General features: G+C 40.2%; 1 protein-coding gene across 1 annotated transcript; it reads right to left on the bottom strand.

The window, feature by feature from the left end:
- Positions 1-830: 830 nt before the first annotated feature.
- LOC146141365 (putative sodium-coupled neutral amino acid transporter 6) lies at positions 831-16477 on the bottom strand. The gene is made up of 13 exons (XM_083393041.1): positions 16299-16477; positions 14255-14323; positions 12879-13005; positions 10160-10323; positions 9214-9340; positions 7038-7159; positions 6518-6659; positions 5937-6221; positions 5143-5222; positions 4188-4288; positions 4004-4128; positions 1679-1823; positions 831-1360 (listed from the first exon to the last, which is right to left on the bottom strand). Exons 1-13 carry the CDS (start codon positions 16358-16360, stop codon positions 1188-1190), a joined length of 1722 nt encoding a protein of 573 aa, XP_083249167.1. The 5' UTR covers positions 16361-16477; the 3' UTR covers positions 831-1187.
- Positions 16478-19964: the final 3487 nt, after the last annotated feature.

Raw genomic sequence — 19964 nt, forward strand, 5'->3', positions numbered from 1 at the left:
ACTTGGTTTCGTTACTATACTTATCCCAGACCAGCGCCGAGCTGTTTAATCTGTAGTTTTGCTTTTCTTACAGAACTGCATGGAGCTATTTCAAACACAACTTACGTTTCGTTTTCGTTGACGAAGAAACAAGATTTTTTTATTTTCGACAAATCAGAACTTGCAACCTCTCATCCGATATTAACACTGACCTCTAAACTACAACCTCTCATCCGAAATCAAGTGCTATTAAAAAAAATTAAAACGAAATTGAAAACTTACTTTAATACTTTAGTTTGGATTTGTTTTAAAAAATCTAAATAGATTATTAATATCCCCAGCATTGATTTTGTGCGAATAAATGGCGTTAATATCGACATCCCGGTTTGCTCTACCGCTGCCTAGCGGCCAGATATTTTAGCGATACATACCACTAGCGTTTAAATGTATATATGTATATTTACAAAGTCCTGTTAACATAAATTGCCCCAAGTAAAAGGACGGATTCAGAAAGACAAAGCCATGCTATTTTAATGTTTTACTGAGTAATACTGCTGTTGTATCGTAGTAAATAAATCCATAACTTGAAATCTATACAAAATAAGCTCATTTTTTGAGGTTAACTGTTTTTGTGAAACCATACTGTTGGGCGAATGGATCACAACTTATTTCCAAACTCCTACCGATACTTGAGAGGCAGCAGAATTGATGAACCTTACGGCCTTTCGCTGCCGCCTTGGAACACCAATTTGTTTCTAATTAATTAGCGTATATTTTGCTTTAAGACTTTATGCAAGTTAAGCTTTCAAATTTTTTACCCATTTAACGTTGAATATTTATTATTACAAAACTTGATGTTTGACATTTTTATTTCGTTGAATTTGAAATGTAATTGGCGAAATGTGAAGAATTGCGGAGCATAAATGAAACGTAAATGAATTGTTCTAATAATCACTTTACAAAACAATTAAGAGCATAAAAAATAAGCGTCATTAAAAACTCCACTTTATAAAGAGCGGCTCAAAAACAATCAGTCCCCTATCAAAATAAAATCACAAACTAAAGAAGCGAAGATGTTTTCTGACTTGTTTTAACAATTGCCTTTTACGTGGTACCGCGATCCACAAACAACTCTGGTTGAAAAGCAACGAAAACAAAAATTTCCCGCGCAAAGTTCCCGCCAAGCCGGCCACGTGTTGAGTCACGTGCTAGTCCAAGTAGCCAATCACGATGACGGTGAGGCTTTCGATCATGAGGCAGACTCCGACAGCTCCAAGCACCAAGGCTGAGATCTTCTTGGGAGATGAAATCTTCCGAGGATCAAGTTTGAGGAAGAAGATGCAGGGGAGAACGAAAACCAACATCGTGGACGCCGTCGCGCCTGCAACAATCAGGTCATTGTCACAAACAATCAGACATAGAATTGTGAAATAGCGTGCGATTAAATCGTAAAAACCCAAGTTGATACAGATGCAGTAAGAACCTACTTTGTGTATTTATTTAAAGTCAGCATTTTTAACAATAAAGATTTAAATGAAATTAATGAATCTTGCAGTCAAGATAAAAATAAATAATATTTCCTAAATGATTTTTATTTGTCAGTTGATTACACTCTTTATCACACATAAGTGACGATGTACGACAGAAAAATGAAAATACTAAAGCGGTGTGACGTAGTAGGTATGACGCAACCAATTACCGATGATGCCGAACACTTCTCTGATGCTTGGGACGAAGATGACGAGAATATTGATGAAGGTGAGAAGAAAGAACATTATCCCGAGGTGAATCGCCCAAGAGAAGTCGCGGTTCGGAAACAACAAGAAGGTGAGGGCCTTGCGCGCCTACAAAACACACACACCAGAGTGAGGTTTGGTGGCGATTACAGGGGAACACACACTAGAGTGAGGTTTGGAGTCGATTACAGGGGAACACACACTAGAGTGAGCTTTGGTGTCGATTACAGGGGAACACACACATCAGAGTGAGGTTTGGTGGCGATTACAGGGGAACACACACACAAGAGTGAGGTTTGGTGGCGATTACAGGGGAACACACACTAGAGTGAGCTTTGGTGTCGATTTCAGGGGAACACACACTAGAGTGAGGTTTGGTGGCGATTACAGGGGAACACACACTAGAGTGAGCTTTGGTGTCGATTTCAGGGGAACACACACACCAGAGTGAGGTTTGGCGGCGATTAAAGGGGAACACACACTAGAGTGAGCTTTGGTGTCGATTTCAGGGGAACACACACACCAGAGTGAGGTTTGGTGGCGATTACAGGGGAACACACACTAGAGTGAGCTTTGGTGTCGATTTCAGGGGAACACACACACCAGAGTGAGGTTTGGCGGCGATTACAGGGGAACACACACCAGAGTGAGCTTTGGTAGCGATTACAGGGGAACACACACCAGAGTGAGGTTTGGCGGCGATTACAGGGGAACACACACCAGAGTGAGCTTTGGTGGCGATTACAGGGGAACACACACTAGAGTGAGCTTTGGTGTCGATTTCAGGGGAACACACACACCAGAGTGAGGTTTGGCGGCGATTAAAGGGGAACACACACTAGAGTGAGCTTTGGTGTCGATTTCAGGGGAACACACACACCAGAGTGAGGTTTGGTGGCGATTACAGGGGAACACACACTAGAGTGAGCTTTGGTGTCGATTTCAGGGGAACACACACACCAGAGTGAGGTTTGGTGGCGATTACAGGGGAACACACACTAGAGTGAGGTTTGGAGTCGATTACAGGGGAACACACACTAGAGTGAGCTTTGGTGTCGATTACAGGGGAACACACACTAGAGTGAGCTTTGGTGTCGATTTCAGGGAAACACACACACCAGAGTGAGGTTTGGTGGCGATTACAGGGGAACACACACTAGAGTGAGGTTTGGTGTCGATTACAGGGGAACACACACTAGAGTGAGGTTTGGTGGCGATTACAGGGGAACACACACTAGAGTGAGCTTTGGTGTCGATTTCAGGGGAACACACACACCAGAGTGAGGTTTGGCGGCGATTAAAGGGGAACACACACTAGAGTGAGCTTTGGTGTCGATTTCAGGGGAACACACACACCAGAGTGAGGTTTGGTGGCGATTACAGGGGAACACACACTAGAGTGAGCTTTGGTGTCGATTTCAGGGGAACACACACACCAGAGTGAGGTTTGGCGGCGATTAAAGGGGAACACACACTAGAGTGAGCTTTGGTGTCGATTTCAGGGGAACACACACACCAGAGTGAGGTTTGGCGGCAATTACAGAGGAACACACACACCAGAGTGAGGTTTGGCGGCGATTACAGGGGAACACACACACTAGAGTGAGGTTTGGTGGCAATTACAGGAAAACACAGACACCAGAGTAAGGCTTGGTAGCAATTACAAGGAACACACACATCAGAGTGAGGTTTGGTGGCGATTACAGGGGAACACACACTAGAGTGAGCTTTGGTGTCGATTTCAGGGGAACACACACACCAGAGTGAGGTTTGGCGGCGATTACAGGGGAACACACACTAGAGTGAGCTTTGGTGTCGATTTCAGGGGAACATACACACTAGAGTGAGGTTTGGTGGCGATTACAGGGGAACACACACACCAGAGTGAGCTTTGGTGTCGATTTCAGGGGAACACACATACCAGAGTGAGCTTTGGCGGCAATTACAGGGGAACACACACACCAGAGTGAGGTTTGGCGGCGATTACAGGGCAACACACATCAGAGTGAGGTATGGTGGTGATTACAGGGGAACACACATCAGAGTGAGGTATGGTGGTGATTAAAGGGGAACATACACACCAGAGTGAGGTTTGGTGGCGATTACAGGGGAACACACATCAGAGTGAGGTATGGTGGTGATTACAAGGAACATTTCGTAGCGATTTCAGGGGAACACACACACCAGAGTGAGGTTTGGTGGCGATTAAAGGGGAACATACACACCAGAGTGAGGTATAGTAGTGATTCTAAACACTTAAGATATTTTTTGAATACTTTAACACCTACCGGGAAATGCGTCAGGGGCACGGTTAGGATGACGGCGAATAGAACTGTGAGTCTGACGATCAAAGTCAAGATGTCACCGGGGTCGCTCAAACTGTACATCAGCAACATCTCAGCCTCCATCCAATCTAAGCAAAGATGACGTCATATAGCAATGTGACGTCACACAGTAGTCAGGGTCACTCACTGTAGAAGGTGAGGTATCCGAAGAGGGCAGCCAGTGAGTAGAGAGCGAAGCAGAATCCGATCGAAGTGTTGGCGACTTTCTGCATCCGAGCAGCTGAGGGTCTGGGAAACAAGATGTTTGTAACAACAAGATGTTTGAAACAACAAGATGTTTGTAACAACAAGATGTTTGTAACAACAAGATGTTTGTAACAACAAGATGTTTGTAACAACAAGATGTTTGAAACAACAAGATGTTTGAAACAACAAGATGTTTGAAACAACAAGATGTTTGTAACAACAAGATGTTTGTAACAACAAGATGTTTGTAACAACAAGATGTTTGTAACAACAAGATGTTTGTAACAACAAGATGTTTGAAACAACAAGATGTTTGTAACAACAAGATGTTTGTAACAACAAGATGTTTGTAACAACAAGATGTTTGAAACAACAAGATGTTTGTAACAACAAGATGTTTGAAACAACAAGATGTTTGTAACAACAAGATGTTTGAAACAACAAGATGTTTGTAACAACAAGATGTTTGAAACAACAGGGGTTCAGCGGGTATATGGAGGATTGAGCTACATCGTGTGTTTAATTTAAGTGTTCTGGTGGACCGAATCTGCCTTTCAAGTTTTGACAGTTCCACAAAATATAGCTTACTTGTGTGCGGCTAGTAAAGCAAGGATTAGCAGTTAGCCTTTGTAAGAGATTACCAAAGCTCATTCTTAACAAAACTGCACATTCACACCTTCAGGTTTCAGGTTGAAGAGATTTGTTAAATCGCTACATCTTATTAAATCACCCTAAAGGTTAATAATTACCTTGGAAACAAAAACAAGGATCGTATAATGCTTGTTTTAAACACCAAAGAAAAAACAGCAGGTTTTCTGAGCGTATGACTGGATAGAAATTTCACAACTTTAATGAAAACCAGCAAGTAAAACACCAATCTTTAAGTTGTTTCTCACCTCTTTAGTTCTGCGTAGATTGGAAGCACCGCTGTGTGACAAACGAAAGAGAACGTCATAGTAGGGATCGAGTACGCCCACTGTTAACAAACAACACATTAACATATGTGTGTGACGTCACAATCAATACAACTGCCAAATTTTTAAGCATAAAATCTGCTCTCCTTGTACTTTATTTTATGATCCCACATTCCAACTCATCGGATTCAGTGGGAACACACAAAACAAGTGATATGAACCAAATGTGCACTTCAAGATTTGATTCTAATTGTATTTATAGTTTACAAGAATTAATTCGCTGAGGGTTTTGCTAACTGACTCTTAAAATATCTATGCTTCAGTTTAAAAAAGTCATTTTGAAATTACTTTTCAGTCTAGTTAATGCAAGTCATTGACTTAAGTCCTTACGAACTGTGATGTTCACATTTCCCAACGTATAAAAAGTATAGGTTTCTTAGATTAGAGCAGTGGTTCTTAACCAGGGTTCGATCGAACCCTTGGGGTTCAACGCAGCTGTTTCAAGGGTTCGGCGAGAACGTCCTTGAAACATAAATGCTGTTATTTCAACCTAAATTCGAATATCTTTTATGCGCCAAGGTGCCATGTAACGTTATAAATTGAAAGTTCAGCCAAATTAACCTATGTAAATGCAAGTTTATAATTTGATGAAACGAATATTAAGCGAACATTTGGGATTCGACGAAAGCTTGCAGAATGACATAGAGGTTCGACAGGTTACCAAAAGTCAAGAACCACTGGACTAGAGGAAAACTAAAAACAGCGTAATCACTGACCCGTGACGTGAACGCGAACGGTTCCGCTTGACAGACTTGCTCGCCGAACACTTCGTACAATTCCTCCGCTCGCTTCTCCATGGCAACCTGCATTGCGTCACTCTCGTTGTGTGACGTCAGGTTGTTGTACGTTGACGTCACCAACTCCGTCACGATCAGACCCGCCGATGACGTGACGTTATCGTCGTAGTGTGACGTCACATTGCTGTGCATTGTCGAGTTGTCGTGTTCGAACAATGACTGGTCGAACAATGGACAAGGGATCTGGAACTTCTTGACAATGACCTGATTCAACAATAGATGTTTATTACGTCACACATAGCATTTGTTCAATATGAAGATAAACGAGGGTTGATCGAAGTTAAGCCCACAATATTTTTGGAGCATTTAGTAAATGATATAACCATGATATAACGACACGTTACTTTCATAAAGGTTTGAATTGATCGATTTGAGTAGTTTCTTGCCATTACAACAATTAGATCACTTGGATTGGAATATTCTCGCCTACTGAAGTCAAATTTCAGCGGGGTTTATGTTTGGTAGTGGGGAATCATGTTTTCATGTTGATAACGACTCACCACTCCTGTGAAGAAAAACATGCACGATATTGAAAATCCGCTCGTGTATCCCAAGAACCCGATGTTCTTTAGGGTCGCCAGGGGCATCACTATTGTCAACGTCACAATAACAACAAGGTAGTCCCCGTTGATGTACCAAGACCTGTGACGTAACAAACAAGTTTCGGGAGCTTTCCCACTTTATTGATGACGTAGTTCACACTTTATTGATGACAAGGTCAAAGGACGGTTGGGGTGAGTCAGCGTAAAGCAACTTAAGTTCGGGAAACTGTGGCGTATTTTAAATGTTCGATTTACAGTTACAACGGATGACGTTTTAATGCCACGCCTGAATCTTGCCAAAAATAAATAATTAACCAATATAAAATGTGCTTAACCACTTGAACAAATTTTATTTGCAAAATATCTATGAATGAAAAGCATGTAATTAACCCTAACCCTAGCAAGATATTGTGGATTTCAGGTTGTACCAGGTATTGCGCAACATCTGACGTCACGCATCCCCTCTGACGTCACTCACCCGTCATTCTCCGACATTCCTGCCAGCGTCATAAGCACGTTCGGGAGTTCGTACTTTACGATGAAGAGGTAGCTGCTCATCGCCCCGATGTTCTGAAGCAAGATGCAGCAAGCAGCAGTGATCTGCGGGGTTACTGAAGGTCAGTAGGGGTATTTGGGGCTACTCCAGGTCAGCAGGGTAATTAGGGGTTACTCCAGGTCAGCAGGGTAATTAGGGGTTACTACAGGTCAGCAGGGCAATTAGGGGTTACTACAGGTCAGCAGGGTAATTAGGGGTTACTACAGGTCAGTAGGGGTATTAGGGGTTACTACAGGTCATTAGGGTAATTAGGGGTTTTCTACAAGTCAGTAGGGGTATTAGGGGTTACTCCAGGTGAGCAGGGGTTTCAGGGGTTACTACAGGTCAGTAGGGGTAATTCGGGGTTGCTCTAGGTCAGTAGGGTCATTAGGGTAATTAGGAGTTACTACAGCTCAGTCGGGTATTTGGGGGTACTACAGGTCAGTAGGGATATTAGGGGTTACTCCAGGTCATTAGGGATATTAGGGGTTACTCCAGGTCAGTCGGGGTATTTAGGGTTACTACCGGTAAGTAGAGGTATAAGGGGTTACTACAGGTCAGTGGGGATATTAGGGTTTACTACAGGTCAGTAGGGGTTTTAAGTCAGTGGGGTTAACATGTTAGAGGTTATTACAGGTCATTAGGGGTTTTAGGGGTTATTACAGGTCACTAGGGGTATTTGGGGTTACTACAGGTCAGTAGGGGTATTAGGGGTTACTACAGGTCAGTAAGGGTGTTAGGGTTTACTACAGATCAGTAAGTTTATGAAGGGTTACTATAGGTCAGTAAGGTTATTGAGGGTTATTAAAGGTCAGTTGGGTTAACTATTGAATTTTAAAAGGACCAACTGAACAACATTTTTGGAGCATTGGTGCAAAGTGCTTTGGATGTGTATGTTGAGTACAAGTTGTGGTTGACGCACATTTCGACACGCATGAATTAACACACATAGAAACCTTAACATCATTCGCACTCTCGGTGTTTCCCCGCTCACGTCTGCGGCTTAAATGCGCGTTGCGCGTAAGAACAATGGGTAACAATGCTGCGGTTGTTTACTTAGACAACAATTGTGGGATTGTGATTCGCGCGAAGTTATTGTTTGTTTTGATGCTCGATGCGTACAAACGTTGATAAATATTTATTGTGATCTCACAAGTTACTCCATTGTAATGCACCTCGATGCTGAGCTTGCCAAACTAGCCCTGGTGCGTTGTTTCTAGTTTTACATGCAACGAAACCTTTCGCACAAAAAGAGCCTCCCAGACGTGACACGCGATAAACAATGTTTTTTTAAGGGTGTTGCAAAACAATATTGGGGAACCACCGTTGTAAGTTAACCCAACTATACTGTTGTGTGTTTTAGGAGACCTGAATAACTTCCAAACCCTGTTATACGAGAAACCTCAATTACCGAACTTTTATGACAAGCAAGATAAAATACCAAACTTTAAATGACATAAATTAAGCTCGAAATAACTGCTGTTGTTTAGAACTCAAAATATGATGGGACTTTAATCAGTCCAGAATAACAAAGTATAAAGTGTTTTTATAACATTCAGGAAACAGCGACAATGGCGACGGCGAGATTGCATCGTTCAAACAATCGCAAACAATCGATTTCCGCGCGAAACCTGGCATTTTCCCTTGTTGTTGTTTATGACATCATAGGTAAATATTTTCGCAATAATTGAGTTATTGTGGCGTGATTAAGGGAGCAATACCCTTAAATCAGGGGGTGATATTTGTGTTGGTGCTCAACGTCCATTGTTCCACGAGCAATAATTCGAGTCGTAAAAGACGTAAAAGGCGTTTTAATGTTGCGGTGAAATAATTAGGTTTGCGATGTTGTAAACTGGGAGGCGGCAAGTGCTGCGGGTTTCTGGTAACATTTGTAAATTGAAAGCCAAGTGATTTATTTGTGGTCGGCAGATCTAGCGGGATATTTTAAATTTTGTTTCGAATTTTATCGAAGTAACTAATTTAAAAAAAAACCCTAAAACAAACACGTCACAGATCACGTGACGTAACATGATGGTCTGCGGGAACACTGTCATGTTGGTGGCCACCGGTGTAAATATGAACAACCACCACATAACAGCCCCACTAACGTTCCACTCACCCTTCCAGGAAGTCCGAACGCGTTGAAGCCAAGTTTCTCGTAAGCCTTCACTCCTGTCTGGTCGCAAAGTATTAGGAGGAAGTGGATCGAGTAGAGAGCCACGATCGCCACCAGAACCATCATGATGCTGCAATATAAACCACAGTTACACCAGAACCATCATGATGCTGCAATATAAACCACAGTTACACCAGAACCATCATAATGCTGCAATATAAACCACAGTTACACCAGAACCATCATGATGCTGCAATATAAACCACAGTTACACCAGAACCATCATAATGCTGCAATATAAACCACAGTTACACCAGAACCATCATAATGCTGCAATATAAACCACAGTTACTATAAAGTTATCACCAAACTAGATCGGTACTTTTGTCATTGAATTTCAAATAATTTAGTAAATAAGCTGAAACACTTTGGGGAGTAAGGAATCTCCCGCAGACAATGAAATGTAAAAGAAACACACCTGCTTTCGTATCAGGTGATCTTAACAATAAATTATCTTTTTTTGGTTTATTTACCGTGGCCGGAAACTTTATCCTGGCTTTACTCTGTTTATTCTTAATACAAAATATATTTTTAGGCTCAAGTCACTTTCCAAGTATTTATGGCAATTTATTTCTATAATTTGCTTATTTCTATAATTTGCGCATATTTTTTACTACAGTGTTTTAACAAATACTAAAATGTGCCTTTTCTATAAAACGTGCCTTTTTGGTGTGTTGTACAACTAAGACCAACTAAGTACAATTGTTGGAAGCTATTAATAATACTTTGGCAGTTTGACAATTTTAAACCAAATTAATTCGCTGGACGTACTTAGTAAAAGCTTGCATTAAATAATTACTGGCAATAGTGAACTATTACATAACCACAGAGCGACGTGTTTGTTTATTAGCAGATGGTAACCTCGTGTACTCACTGCCCTGTTACTCACAAGAAGGTCACCACCCCGAGTTGAGCCATGGCATAAGCAAGCCCAAGTATCCCGGATCCGAGGATCGCGTTCATGAGGTTGAAGACGCTGATGGAAAAAGATGCAGATGCACCGTCTGGTTCCTGGTGGTAAACACTCATCTTACGCTGGCTGTCCGTCAGCGGCTGCAACATACAACAACCATAGATGGTGGGTGTACACCAAGTGTGTGTACATCTGGATTCTAGAGTGTGTTAATCTGGAAGCAATGTACACTAATATCCGATCTGAGCCGATACCTGATGTCGAGTGGTATTATAGGTACTCGCCAGGTGCTAGAGCGGTACCCGATCCAAATTAATATAAGAATTTCAGTCATGATTTGCGATTCAACACAGAGATTCCACATTAAAAAGTAAGTTTATAAAAATAGTGAGGTTAAGGAACTGTTGCTGTTGCCTAGGGATGACCGATAATATCGGATCGCAGCCGATACCTATATTTTAAGTTGGAGTATCGGTCACCGTCCGATACAAATTACCATAAGATTTGGTTAACACCAGCATCGGAACGGGCATCATTCTGTCTGTGCCACCTATGTTTGGACGACAAGGTTAGTGCTCACAGAATAACATTATAATAAAACCTTAAATATTTAGTTTGGCTTGTACCTGTCTACTTGAGTTTTCCATTAACTAAGTTGTTCGATGACGTTTGGGAAGTTTCAGACGAATATAAATAAAACCTTTTAAATTAAGGATTGTTTACGCAAATGCGTTAGACAAATTCCCCTGAGTATTAATTTTACAGCCACTATATTTAAATTGGGGGTAACCCTGCCTTTACCAGAGGAATAAACCGCCACTTTACAACCTGGATCCGTTATTATTTTACCACCCAAGTGTTTTATTGCCACAAGCCTCTTGTTAAACAGTTTAGTTTCTTCATAAAACCAACAGACAAACCTACAGGTAACTTTACGAATATAAAGCTTACATAAAGATGATTCGTGTATACACAAAGTATATAGCTTTACAGCAGGGGAGGGCAATTATTTTTGACAGGTCACACATATTTTGAAGGACCAGAGTAAACGGGGATGCAAAATACACATAATGTTGCGTGTGATCTCTTTGGAAAGAAAGCTGTTCGAAGTAGGAATAAGTTAGGATGCCTAACGAGTGTCACTTGTTTATCAGCATATTCTAAAATCGAGAATAAAAACGTAAAAGCCTATATGTGCTGTAAATTAGTTATGAAAAATGGTCCGCGGGATGGACTACAATGCTGGGCCGTGGTTTGTCCAGGTCTGTTCTATAGCACTAGGCATATACCAAACTTGAAATAGCCATCACTCTTTTGCCCATTACTATATACTCTTATTCTTCCGCATGGAAATCTTACGTTTAGTTTGAAATTGTTGCGTAACTTCGAATAAAAGGCGTTTTGCCGGTGAATTCCCAGGGGTAAGCAAAGGGTAGATGTTGTTATGTCAGGTTTATGGCAATCATATATAGTTGTGGTATTTAAAAACATTTAGTAAAGCAATTTTCTGTGGTAATCTCAACTTCTTTCGGAAGTTTCCTAATTGTGCGGTAGATTATGTGTTACCATTGTTTTATGTTGGTATTTGGGTTAATAGAGATAAGTTGTTGCAAAAAACAAGTTATATTTGTGGTTACTTTTGGCATGACAAGTTACCATTTCAAACATCAAAAGTGCCACTAACATGTGTTTTTAAACGCTCGTTCTATGCGGGTGATATTCACCAGCTACAACCGAGCAGAGGCTTGTATGGCGCGTATACACTTGGTACCTGGGCCGAACATAACAACTTATTGTGTTTGTGACTTGGAGGTCCAAAGTGCGCAGTTTCGAGCTGAGCAAACAATAATTTCCCCCTCCCCCCCCCCCAGCTTCACAAGCAACAAACTGTTGCGAAACTTCGCTCGACCCGCCCTGGTGTTTGTGGTCGGTGTGATTATCGCGCCAACAATTAAAATAATTTACTCGGGGCAAGGTTAAACATTAACCCCAGCACCTCGACGTGGAACGTGCCAGTAAATCGCGCTGCTCATTGTGTTTTCGCGCAGGTGTTTGTGACGTGTACAATGGGGTCATTTTTCGGGTTTAATGAGCGATGGGCTTAAGTAGAGAATACACATTTGGTGATTCATGAACAAACATAAGGCTCAGTTCACGTAACCCCGGGTATGAACAGGTGGCAACATATGGAAGGTATTTAACTTCATGTCACTAACTTGCTGCAATATCCCACCTTTGTGTCGCACAAGTGTAGTATTTACCTTGGAACGTTAAAGACTACGAAGGAAAGCGCGAAATATTAACTTATTGACATAAACCTTATCACTTACCACTTATCAGGGATCAGATTTACAGTAAGTGCATTAACCATTAATTAAAAAAACAAACATTGAATAAACTACTAAATGTATAATCTACTTATAGGAATTTTATGTAAACGTGGGAAGAAGGTTTAGTTTGTGCTTTTACGAAGTTAAAAACGGCTAAAGATCAATTTTAAAATGTTTAATACTTTAGTAAACTTATGATATTTCGTTAACGTTTCACTACTGCCTAATGTATTGTGTTTTTGCCACTTCTATGAGTTTAGCATTTTTGCTCGTTTTTAAAATTCCATCTAGTGGTTGGTTAATAAATCTCATACGCGTGCTGTGATTGGTTGATATACTTTACAGACGAGCTGTGATTGGCTCACCATTGTTGACATGCCGCCCACTGATTGGTTCCTGGGAATGAACACCTCACTCTCATCACGATTCATGTTGGTTTCCTTGATGTCCCTTCGACACCAGGGGTCGTGCTGGTGCAGCTTCTGGTAGTTGCTATGACGACAAAACAACGTGTTACGTCATAAATGGTTATACAGCTGGCAAGCACGTCACAATGGTTTAGACGGGGGTCAGTGACATTAATTATTATTTGTATCATCTTGAGCCCATCCTTCTCAGTGATTTAAACCCCACAGTTAAATTTAAGATTTGTTAGAGGGGGACTTCATTTGACGCGGACCCCCCTAAACATCGTTTGTTCGCGCGGACCGGGGTTGGCATAGAATATATAGAGATGACGACATAAAACAAGTAAAGTTAGAAAACCTGCTCTCAGGAAAAAAACGTGACACTGAAATAAATAAATGAAGTTCAGGGGAAGCGCCAATTTACATTTTTAGTTAAAAAAATTCTATTTTTTAAATTATACACCAGGATTTTTAACAGGCCCTTAATTGTTCCCCTAAAATTAGCCCACAAACCCCCAAGGGTTCCACGGACCCCAGTTTAAGAAGCCTTTTGTTGGATTTTTTGTCCTAAAAATTGATCAAGTCCTAAATTATTTCATGAAGACAAAATTGGAATCCAGTTAAAAAGTTTAGGAAACAGTGGTTTGCGGTGAGGTCGCTTCAAGTAACACTTCGACAGCAAGGCGCGTTTCGCACAAAACCTTCCAATCAAACACGAGCGTTGCACAGATTAGCTTCAATACAAGGTTTGGCTTATTCTTGCTTCAGTTAACAAACCCTCACGTTTTAGGGGGACGGAAGGTAAAAACTAGGGTCACTTAACAAAGGGGTTTTCCCTAACCCACCCATGCCTTCCTGAACTAGAAAGGTTGTTATTGGAAGTTAAGATTATTTATAAAAAGTTGTTATTTCAGCGCAAATAAAAGCAAAAGCTTAGCATTGCACGAAGTTTATGCTTTATGATAAACGTCTGATCCTGTTTTTACTCATGTTTTTAACTATGAGTTTTACTTGTTAATATACGCGTCAGCGGAGCAGTGATCGACTGGCTAAAACCTGCCGCCGATGGTTTTCGATTCTATAAAGATACACCCTATTGCTTTATGATGAGTATGTTGAAGTCAATACATTTAGAAACAAATAGTAATGGGCAAAGTCAATGAAGGATATTAAAGGAGAGGGTTGTTTGCGTAAGAACAAAGCAAACAGAATGTGTTAAAGGTAAAATCATGCTTAAACACAAAATAACATTGTTAGTTGGCAGTTTTCACTTCATTCAGTTTGTTATGGTTTAAATCTAGCAGCCTTGTTAACTTTTCATGACGTAATAATACCGTATTTGTGACATAACAAATCGATCTCCATTAAGATGTTCCTTGGACGTGTCGCCATTTCTCCAAATTCTGCAGATTATATTGTTGATTGTGACGCTTCAACAAGCAACAATCGCCCATTGTCAGCGATCAATGGCTCAGCGATTTATTTCGCGCAAATGCAATAGTTTGCAATATTTCCGATCGATGAGATCGTGGTTTAAATGCCACCTCGAACACTGCAAATAAATCGCTGATCTTTGCAAAACCACTTTCCATTCGAACCTTGGCTCTTGTTGCGTAACACCAACCCATTGTTGGCCTCACTTATTACGTCATAAAGCTCAATTGCTTCCTGTTGTGACGATTACAGAGATGCAGGTGTTCGCGCGTTTAATAAAGGGCTGCGCAACAAGCTAATGGAGCCAATCACAGAGCGATAGAGTTGATTGACAGGTCGCTTGTGAAGCGATACATTGCTCGATTGAAATCTTGCTTTGTAAAATTTGGATAACTTGTGAGTTTTTTTGTTTTGTTAGTTTGATTTCGCTGATGATTTTACTTCTTGCTCTAACCTTTTGCCTTATTGTCGTGTTGGAAGTCATTTAATCGCTTTGTCATATTTTGAATTTGCATTAAATCTAACCTACTTAACACTTATTTCTACCTCATCAACAATTTCCGTGTTCCAAATTCCTAGTTTTATTATAATATTCATCTTATAGGATTCTCGCAGTGGTGAAATATTTTAAACTGTGACGTAATAAAGGTACGCGGTGCCACGCCCCCATAAAGTGCATTTCCCCCAAATTGTGTTTTCTGCAAATTAAGCACCTTTAAACGACGGTTTCCGAAACTCGATCATGCGTGTCGATTGTGACGTACAAAGCGCTTTGTTACGCATTCTGTGTTCAGTCATGCGTGGCTTGAGACATCGAGGATTTTTCTTTAAACGCGAGACTTTAGAAAATTACTTTAAATCGCGATCAAGATAAATAGAAGAGTGAAATGTTTGGGGGAATACCCTGAATTTGCCACGCCTAAATCCAAGTTGTTGAAATGAGTTGATTTTTATCAGCCTGTTTTTACCTTTTCGAAATATTGCTCATAAATGAACAAATTGAACATTTTAGATGTTTTGAAATTATTATTCGAAGCAACTAACTTATTGTAATTAACAACGCCATAGTTTAAGTGAGATATTTTAAAAGATATGACCATGGTAATTAACTCAAAGACTTGTCCGTAAAAACGATAAACACTTAAGCTCATTAAAGTAGGGCGCTGGTCATGGTTTTAACAGATGGTGGAATGTTCTGTTGTGTGCATTACACGATCTCTTCGTTTAACATATGTTACATGTGGTTGCTTCATGAATGGTTGCAGCTGCGACAAATACAACCATAAAGATCACTTGAAGTTTAATAATTCATGACTGTAAAGTTACTACAGTTGTTATCATTTGAGCAACGGTGTTTATAGTACAGGAAAACACCCTTTGTGACCTAACATGCGCCTGTCACGTCACAATACATGCTTCCTTTGGTAAGGTTTGAACGTAAACAAACCTCGGTTGCTTGATTAAGCTCTCAAACGTTGATTGTTCGCGACATTTTAATAATTAACCCGAAATGTGACGACTGCAAAACACATTAATACTTTTCTAGTTTGCCCCAACCTAGACAGAATGTTTAAAACAGGCGTTTGTAGTAAATACTGAAAGACGTTGTAACTTTACTAGTTATTGTCGAAGTTATTTGAAAGAAATCTAATCTTAAACAACCGATGTTTTAAAGGTTTTTAGAAATATTATAACACACTGTTAAATTTAAACTCAAGCTCCGAGAATAGGAACTTTTGTGTCACGAAAAAAAATCGTTTTTCCCGAAAGATCAGAGTTTAACTAATACGCCGCTTATCTAGCATTTCAACAAAATGTTAACAAAAACACAAATCACAAGAAAACCCAATAATACTAAGGCCTAGTATAATTGCTGCTCGTTGCAAGCTCCGAACTTGCTTTCGGGCCGACCTAAGTTTGTTTCATGAATCACTTTTTACTTACTTGTTTGCCTCCATTTTTCCGGCACTGAAACCTTCAACGAAAACTTGGTTGTCTTCCTCCATTACGATTTCTATGTTTAGATTTTTTTTTTGGATGTTGACGTTCCAGGAGTCCTTCCAGCGAACCTTGTTTCCAGCAAAGCGCGATTACAGAGTGAAGCCTCGAGCTGCAAAACATCGAGCGTTCTTCTCTGCAACTGTGACGTAGCCATTCTTGCGAAACAATCGTTTGCACTAAGCGCTGTTTCGAAATCGAGCGTGGCATTGTGACGCAACAACACGTTTGTGGATTGTGTGAACTCAACCGATAAGTTCTGTAAAGAAGTTTACTTTCTGTGATTTAAGTAAATGTGGAATGTGGGTGAATACTTTCTGGTTCTTTCTATCACTTCCACTTTGTTTCCACTTTGTTTGACCAGGTTGCACGATTATTGCCGCCACTTTACGGTGAATGTTTGCTTGAGACCGTGGCTTCCCACAAATAATGTTTTGTCCATTTTATTTTTACCCGTATCTTCTAATGTTTCCAGTTTCACATTTGCACTCGAGTTTTAGCAGGTTTTTTTTTTCATGTTATAACATTAAGACGCGAATTGTGACAGTTTCTGCCAGGGGCTAAGCAAATAACGAAACACTTACAACAACAAACCAATAAACCAGGGCTTGACCCGCTTTATGACACTTTAACTTCGCGCGTCCCTTACCATGTCCTAACAATGCGCCTTGTGACGTCACACTTCTTGGTTGTTTTTGTTTATGATTGAATTGTTGTGAGACGGAAGCCCTTTGTGACGTGAGAGTATTTTGATTATTGCGAAATTGAAGCGAGACTTGCAATTACTTTGGGATTACATATAACGACTTCGTGTTAAGAACGAAGGCGTTATAACGTTATCAAACAATCTAAACAAAAATTAAGATTTAGAAACAAGTCAATGCCAAATGTGCAATCAAATGTAAAATTGAACTGACATAAATTTAATTATATGTTACAAGATAAGAAGGCTATGCAGTGGCGTCCACCCGGTCTATCTACAACACTGCCTTAGGGATGGTTATTATGTTACATGGGGGGAACCCGCATCGACTGAGCACCTTGGCAGTATTTCCCAGTTATAACTTCGGCCAGAAACATTTGCTTGGGCGAGCTACTTGCGTACCGGCCTGAATAGCGCGCAGTAGAGACAAAGTAAACATCGCTGCCGCGTGCGGTGCCTGTAGAAATGTAAAAGTTTGACGCCTTCAAATATAACGAAATAGAAAGGAATGGACCCCTTAAAAATAGTTTACATTGGAGTAAAACAATTTAGAAGTAAACCAACAAAATAGATTCATACCATGCTACCGAAGCGATAAAGACAAAATGCCAACATTTTATTGCGATGGTTTCGATCGTGCGGTTAAAGCCGCTTCGTTCGCTTTGGTACAAACTTTATATCGAGGCGAACGAGGCTTTGTAATATAAAGAATAAAACCTTTGTGTTATGCTTGCACTGAGGACCCGGTAGTTCGGTTGATTAGCATTATTACCACTTTATGCAATTAATCGTAATAAAGTTTAAAAAAGTAGCAAATGTTTAGAAAATTGATAAAAGTCTACATGTTTTGTTGAACACGCTGAAAGCTGCCAATCGAGTCAATGAACTCTGGTAACATCATCATTGTCTAACGGCACAACGAACGATGAGCGCCGCTCAAGTTTAGAAATGCTGTTTAATAGAATTTACCAAGCAGCTGTTTGTCACCACCTTGTGGTACAAATAAACGTCAACACCTGCCGCTAGGTAGCGTGGTTGAGTAAATAATATACATTACGTCGATAATGGTGAAAAGAAACCCCATATGAATGTGAAACATTGCACATGCAGGTAATAACAAGTGCCAAATACCTGATTGGTACTGCTTTATTTCTTTATTTTATAGTAAAAGGCGAACGATTTACACGTAGCAATAATTTTGTAATTGGAGCGTTTACTGCTCATGGGCGTCGAAGTAATGTTGCACCAAAAAACTAATAACACGCGCGCTTATATGGGCGCAGAATGCAATCACCATTTCAACGTAAACCAATAGTTTCTGCGAATTAGGGACGCTAGCGAATTGGCAACGCGAGAAACAAGTGCACAAGTCGTGCATGCTGCAGGGTAGTAGACATTTAGAGTGCGACAACAAAACACTCGGTATGAAATTGATGCGATGGTCGAACGGTTGTTTCCAGCCGTGACGTCACTATTCACGTCATCACGTACGTCACCATACCTTTGACCAGTTGAAGTTATTTACGACCGAGCGGCAACTCCTAAATATTATTTTGTTTCGTTAGGTGGCGTGCGGGAGGTCCTGAGCTTGATTAAACAACTTTTACGACGCAATATTTAACCATTCTCTTCTATTATGCTTTAATAATTTGCAGTTGGTGTTTTGGTAAAATTTTGCTTGAACCAAACCTGATATATGACATTATACAAAGTTAGACAATATTTACGTTTAAATTGTAAACTATATTTACGTTTAACCCTAACCCTATATTTACAATTCCTCTTGAGTTAAACGATTTATTCCTAATTATGGGGCATGTGGTTTGGCATTTGGCTCTCCAGCATTTAACCCAACCTATCCAATAAGTTGTTTACTTTTTATACAAAGCGTTCGTTGTTTTCACCAAAGCATCGGGTTTAGGTTTGCAAAATTAAGTTTAAGCGCCACCTAGTGTGTGATTTTATACTATTATTTTACCGCTAGATGACAGCAAAGCTTCGCTATGTATTACTTTGTCGCGCCGATATTTACCAACCACATAAAACGTCGTCGCTACTCTACAATGGAGCTTATTATGTCACAATGGTTAACAATGGCCACGCGCACCCAGGCGTTTGTATTGTGACGACATAAGTAAATCTGTTGCCGAATAAACGGCCTCTGTTTAAAAACAACAAATTGAAATTAATCTTTGGGTAAACGTGGTAAACAAACAACGATTGAAACTGATTGTTGGTGGATTGTGGATTGTGACGTAACAAAAGATGGCGCGCGTACAGACTAACTCCTTGAGGGGTACTTTCGGGGGGTGTGCCTTCTTGAACCGTTGTGTGCGTCGGCGTTAAGTGTTTGTAAATAAACGTGGTCGATGCGAATAAATGCAAGTATGACGTCACATTGAACTTTTTAGAACACGAAATGGTTCCCAGTAAAAGTGCAAGAGTTACTGACAGTAGAAACAAAAAAACTTAGTGAAGAGAGGAATGCTACTCGCAAGCCGCTGGTTCACCTTCCCTGTCATACAACATTGCACAGCAAGAAGTTGAACCTGGAACTTTTGTTTGAGATTGAGCGGTGGGAAATAACATTTATGGAAATTGTGTTGACTTTTTACATAGTTCAATTCAGCGAAGTTATGTTTTTTAAATATTACAATCCTAAATCACTGATGAGTGAAAATCATGTGCGAGTCGAACAGAGAATATCGAACTTTGCGTTTTCAAGGTTTGTTGCATACGTAGTTCTTTATTTATACAGAAAAATATTGTAATAAACAAAAAGTCACAAATGCTAATAAGTGGTAAGTTGTAATTTATAAATTACAATTTAATTGGAACTTGTGAATAAATCAACTTTACTTGGTTTGAATAAGGTAACTTACCTCTTTATAATCCATGATATTAGGGCT

The sequence above is a fragment of the Ascidiella aspersa genome, chromosome 6 (genome assembly GCF_963924565.1).
Source record: "Ascidiella aspersa chromosome 6, kaAscAspe10.2, whole genome shotgun sequence".
NCBI lineage: Eukaryota > Metazoa > Chordata > Ascidiacea > Phlebobranchia > Ascidiidae > Ascidiella > Ascidiella aspersa.

Coding starts and splice junctions, on each gene's coding strand:
- LOC146141365 (XM_083393041.1), bottom strand. CDS start 16,360: ATGGAGGAAGACAACCAAGTTTTCGTTGAAGGTTTCAGTGCCGGAAAA. Junction 13,006..14,254: donor TTTGTTATGTCACAAATACG/GTATTATTACGT, acceptor TTGTCGTCATAG/CAACTACCAGAAGCTGCACC. Junction 10,324..12,878: donor TGGGCGGCATGTCAACAATG/GTGAGCCAATCA, acceptor TGTATGTTGCAG/CCGCTGACGGACAGCCAGCG.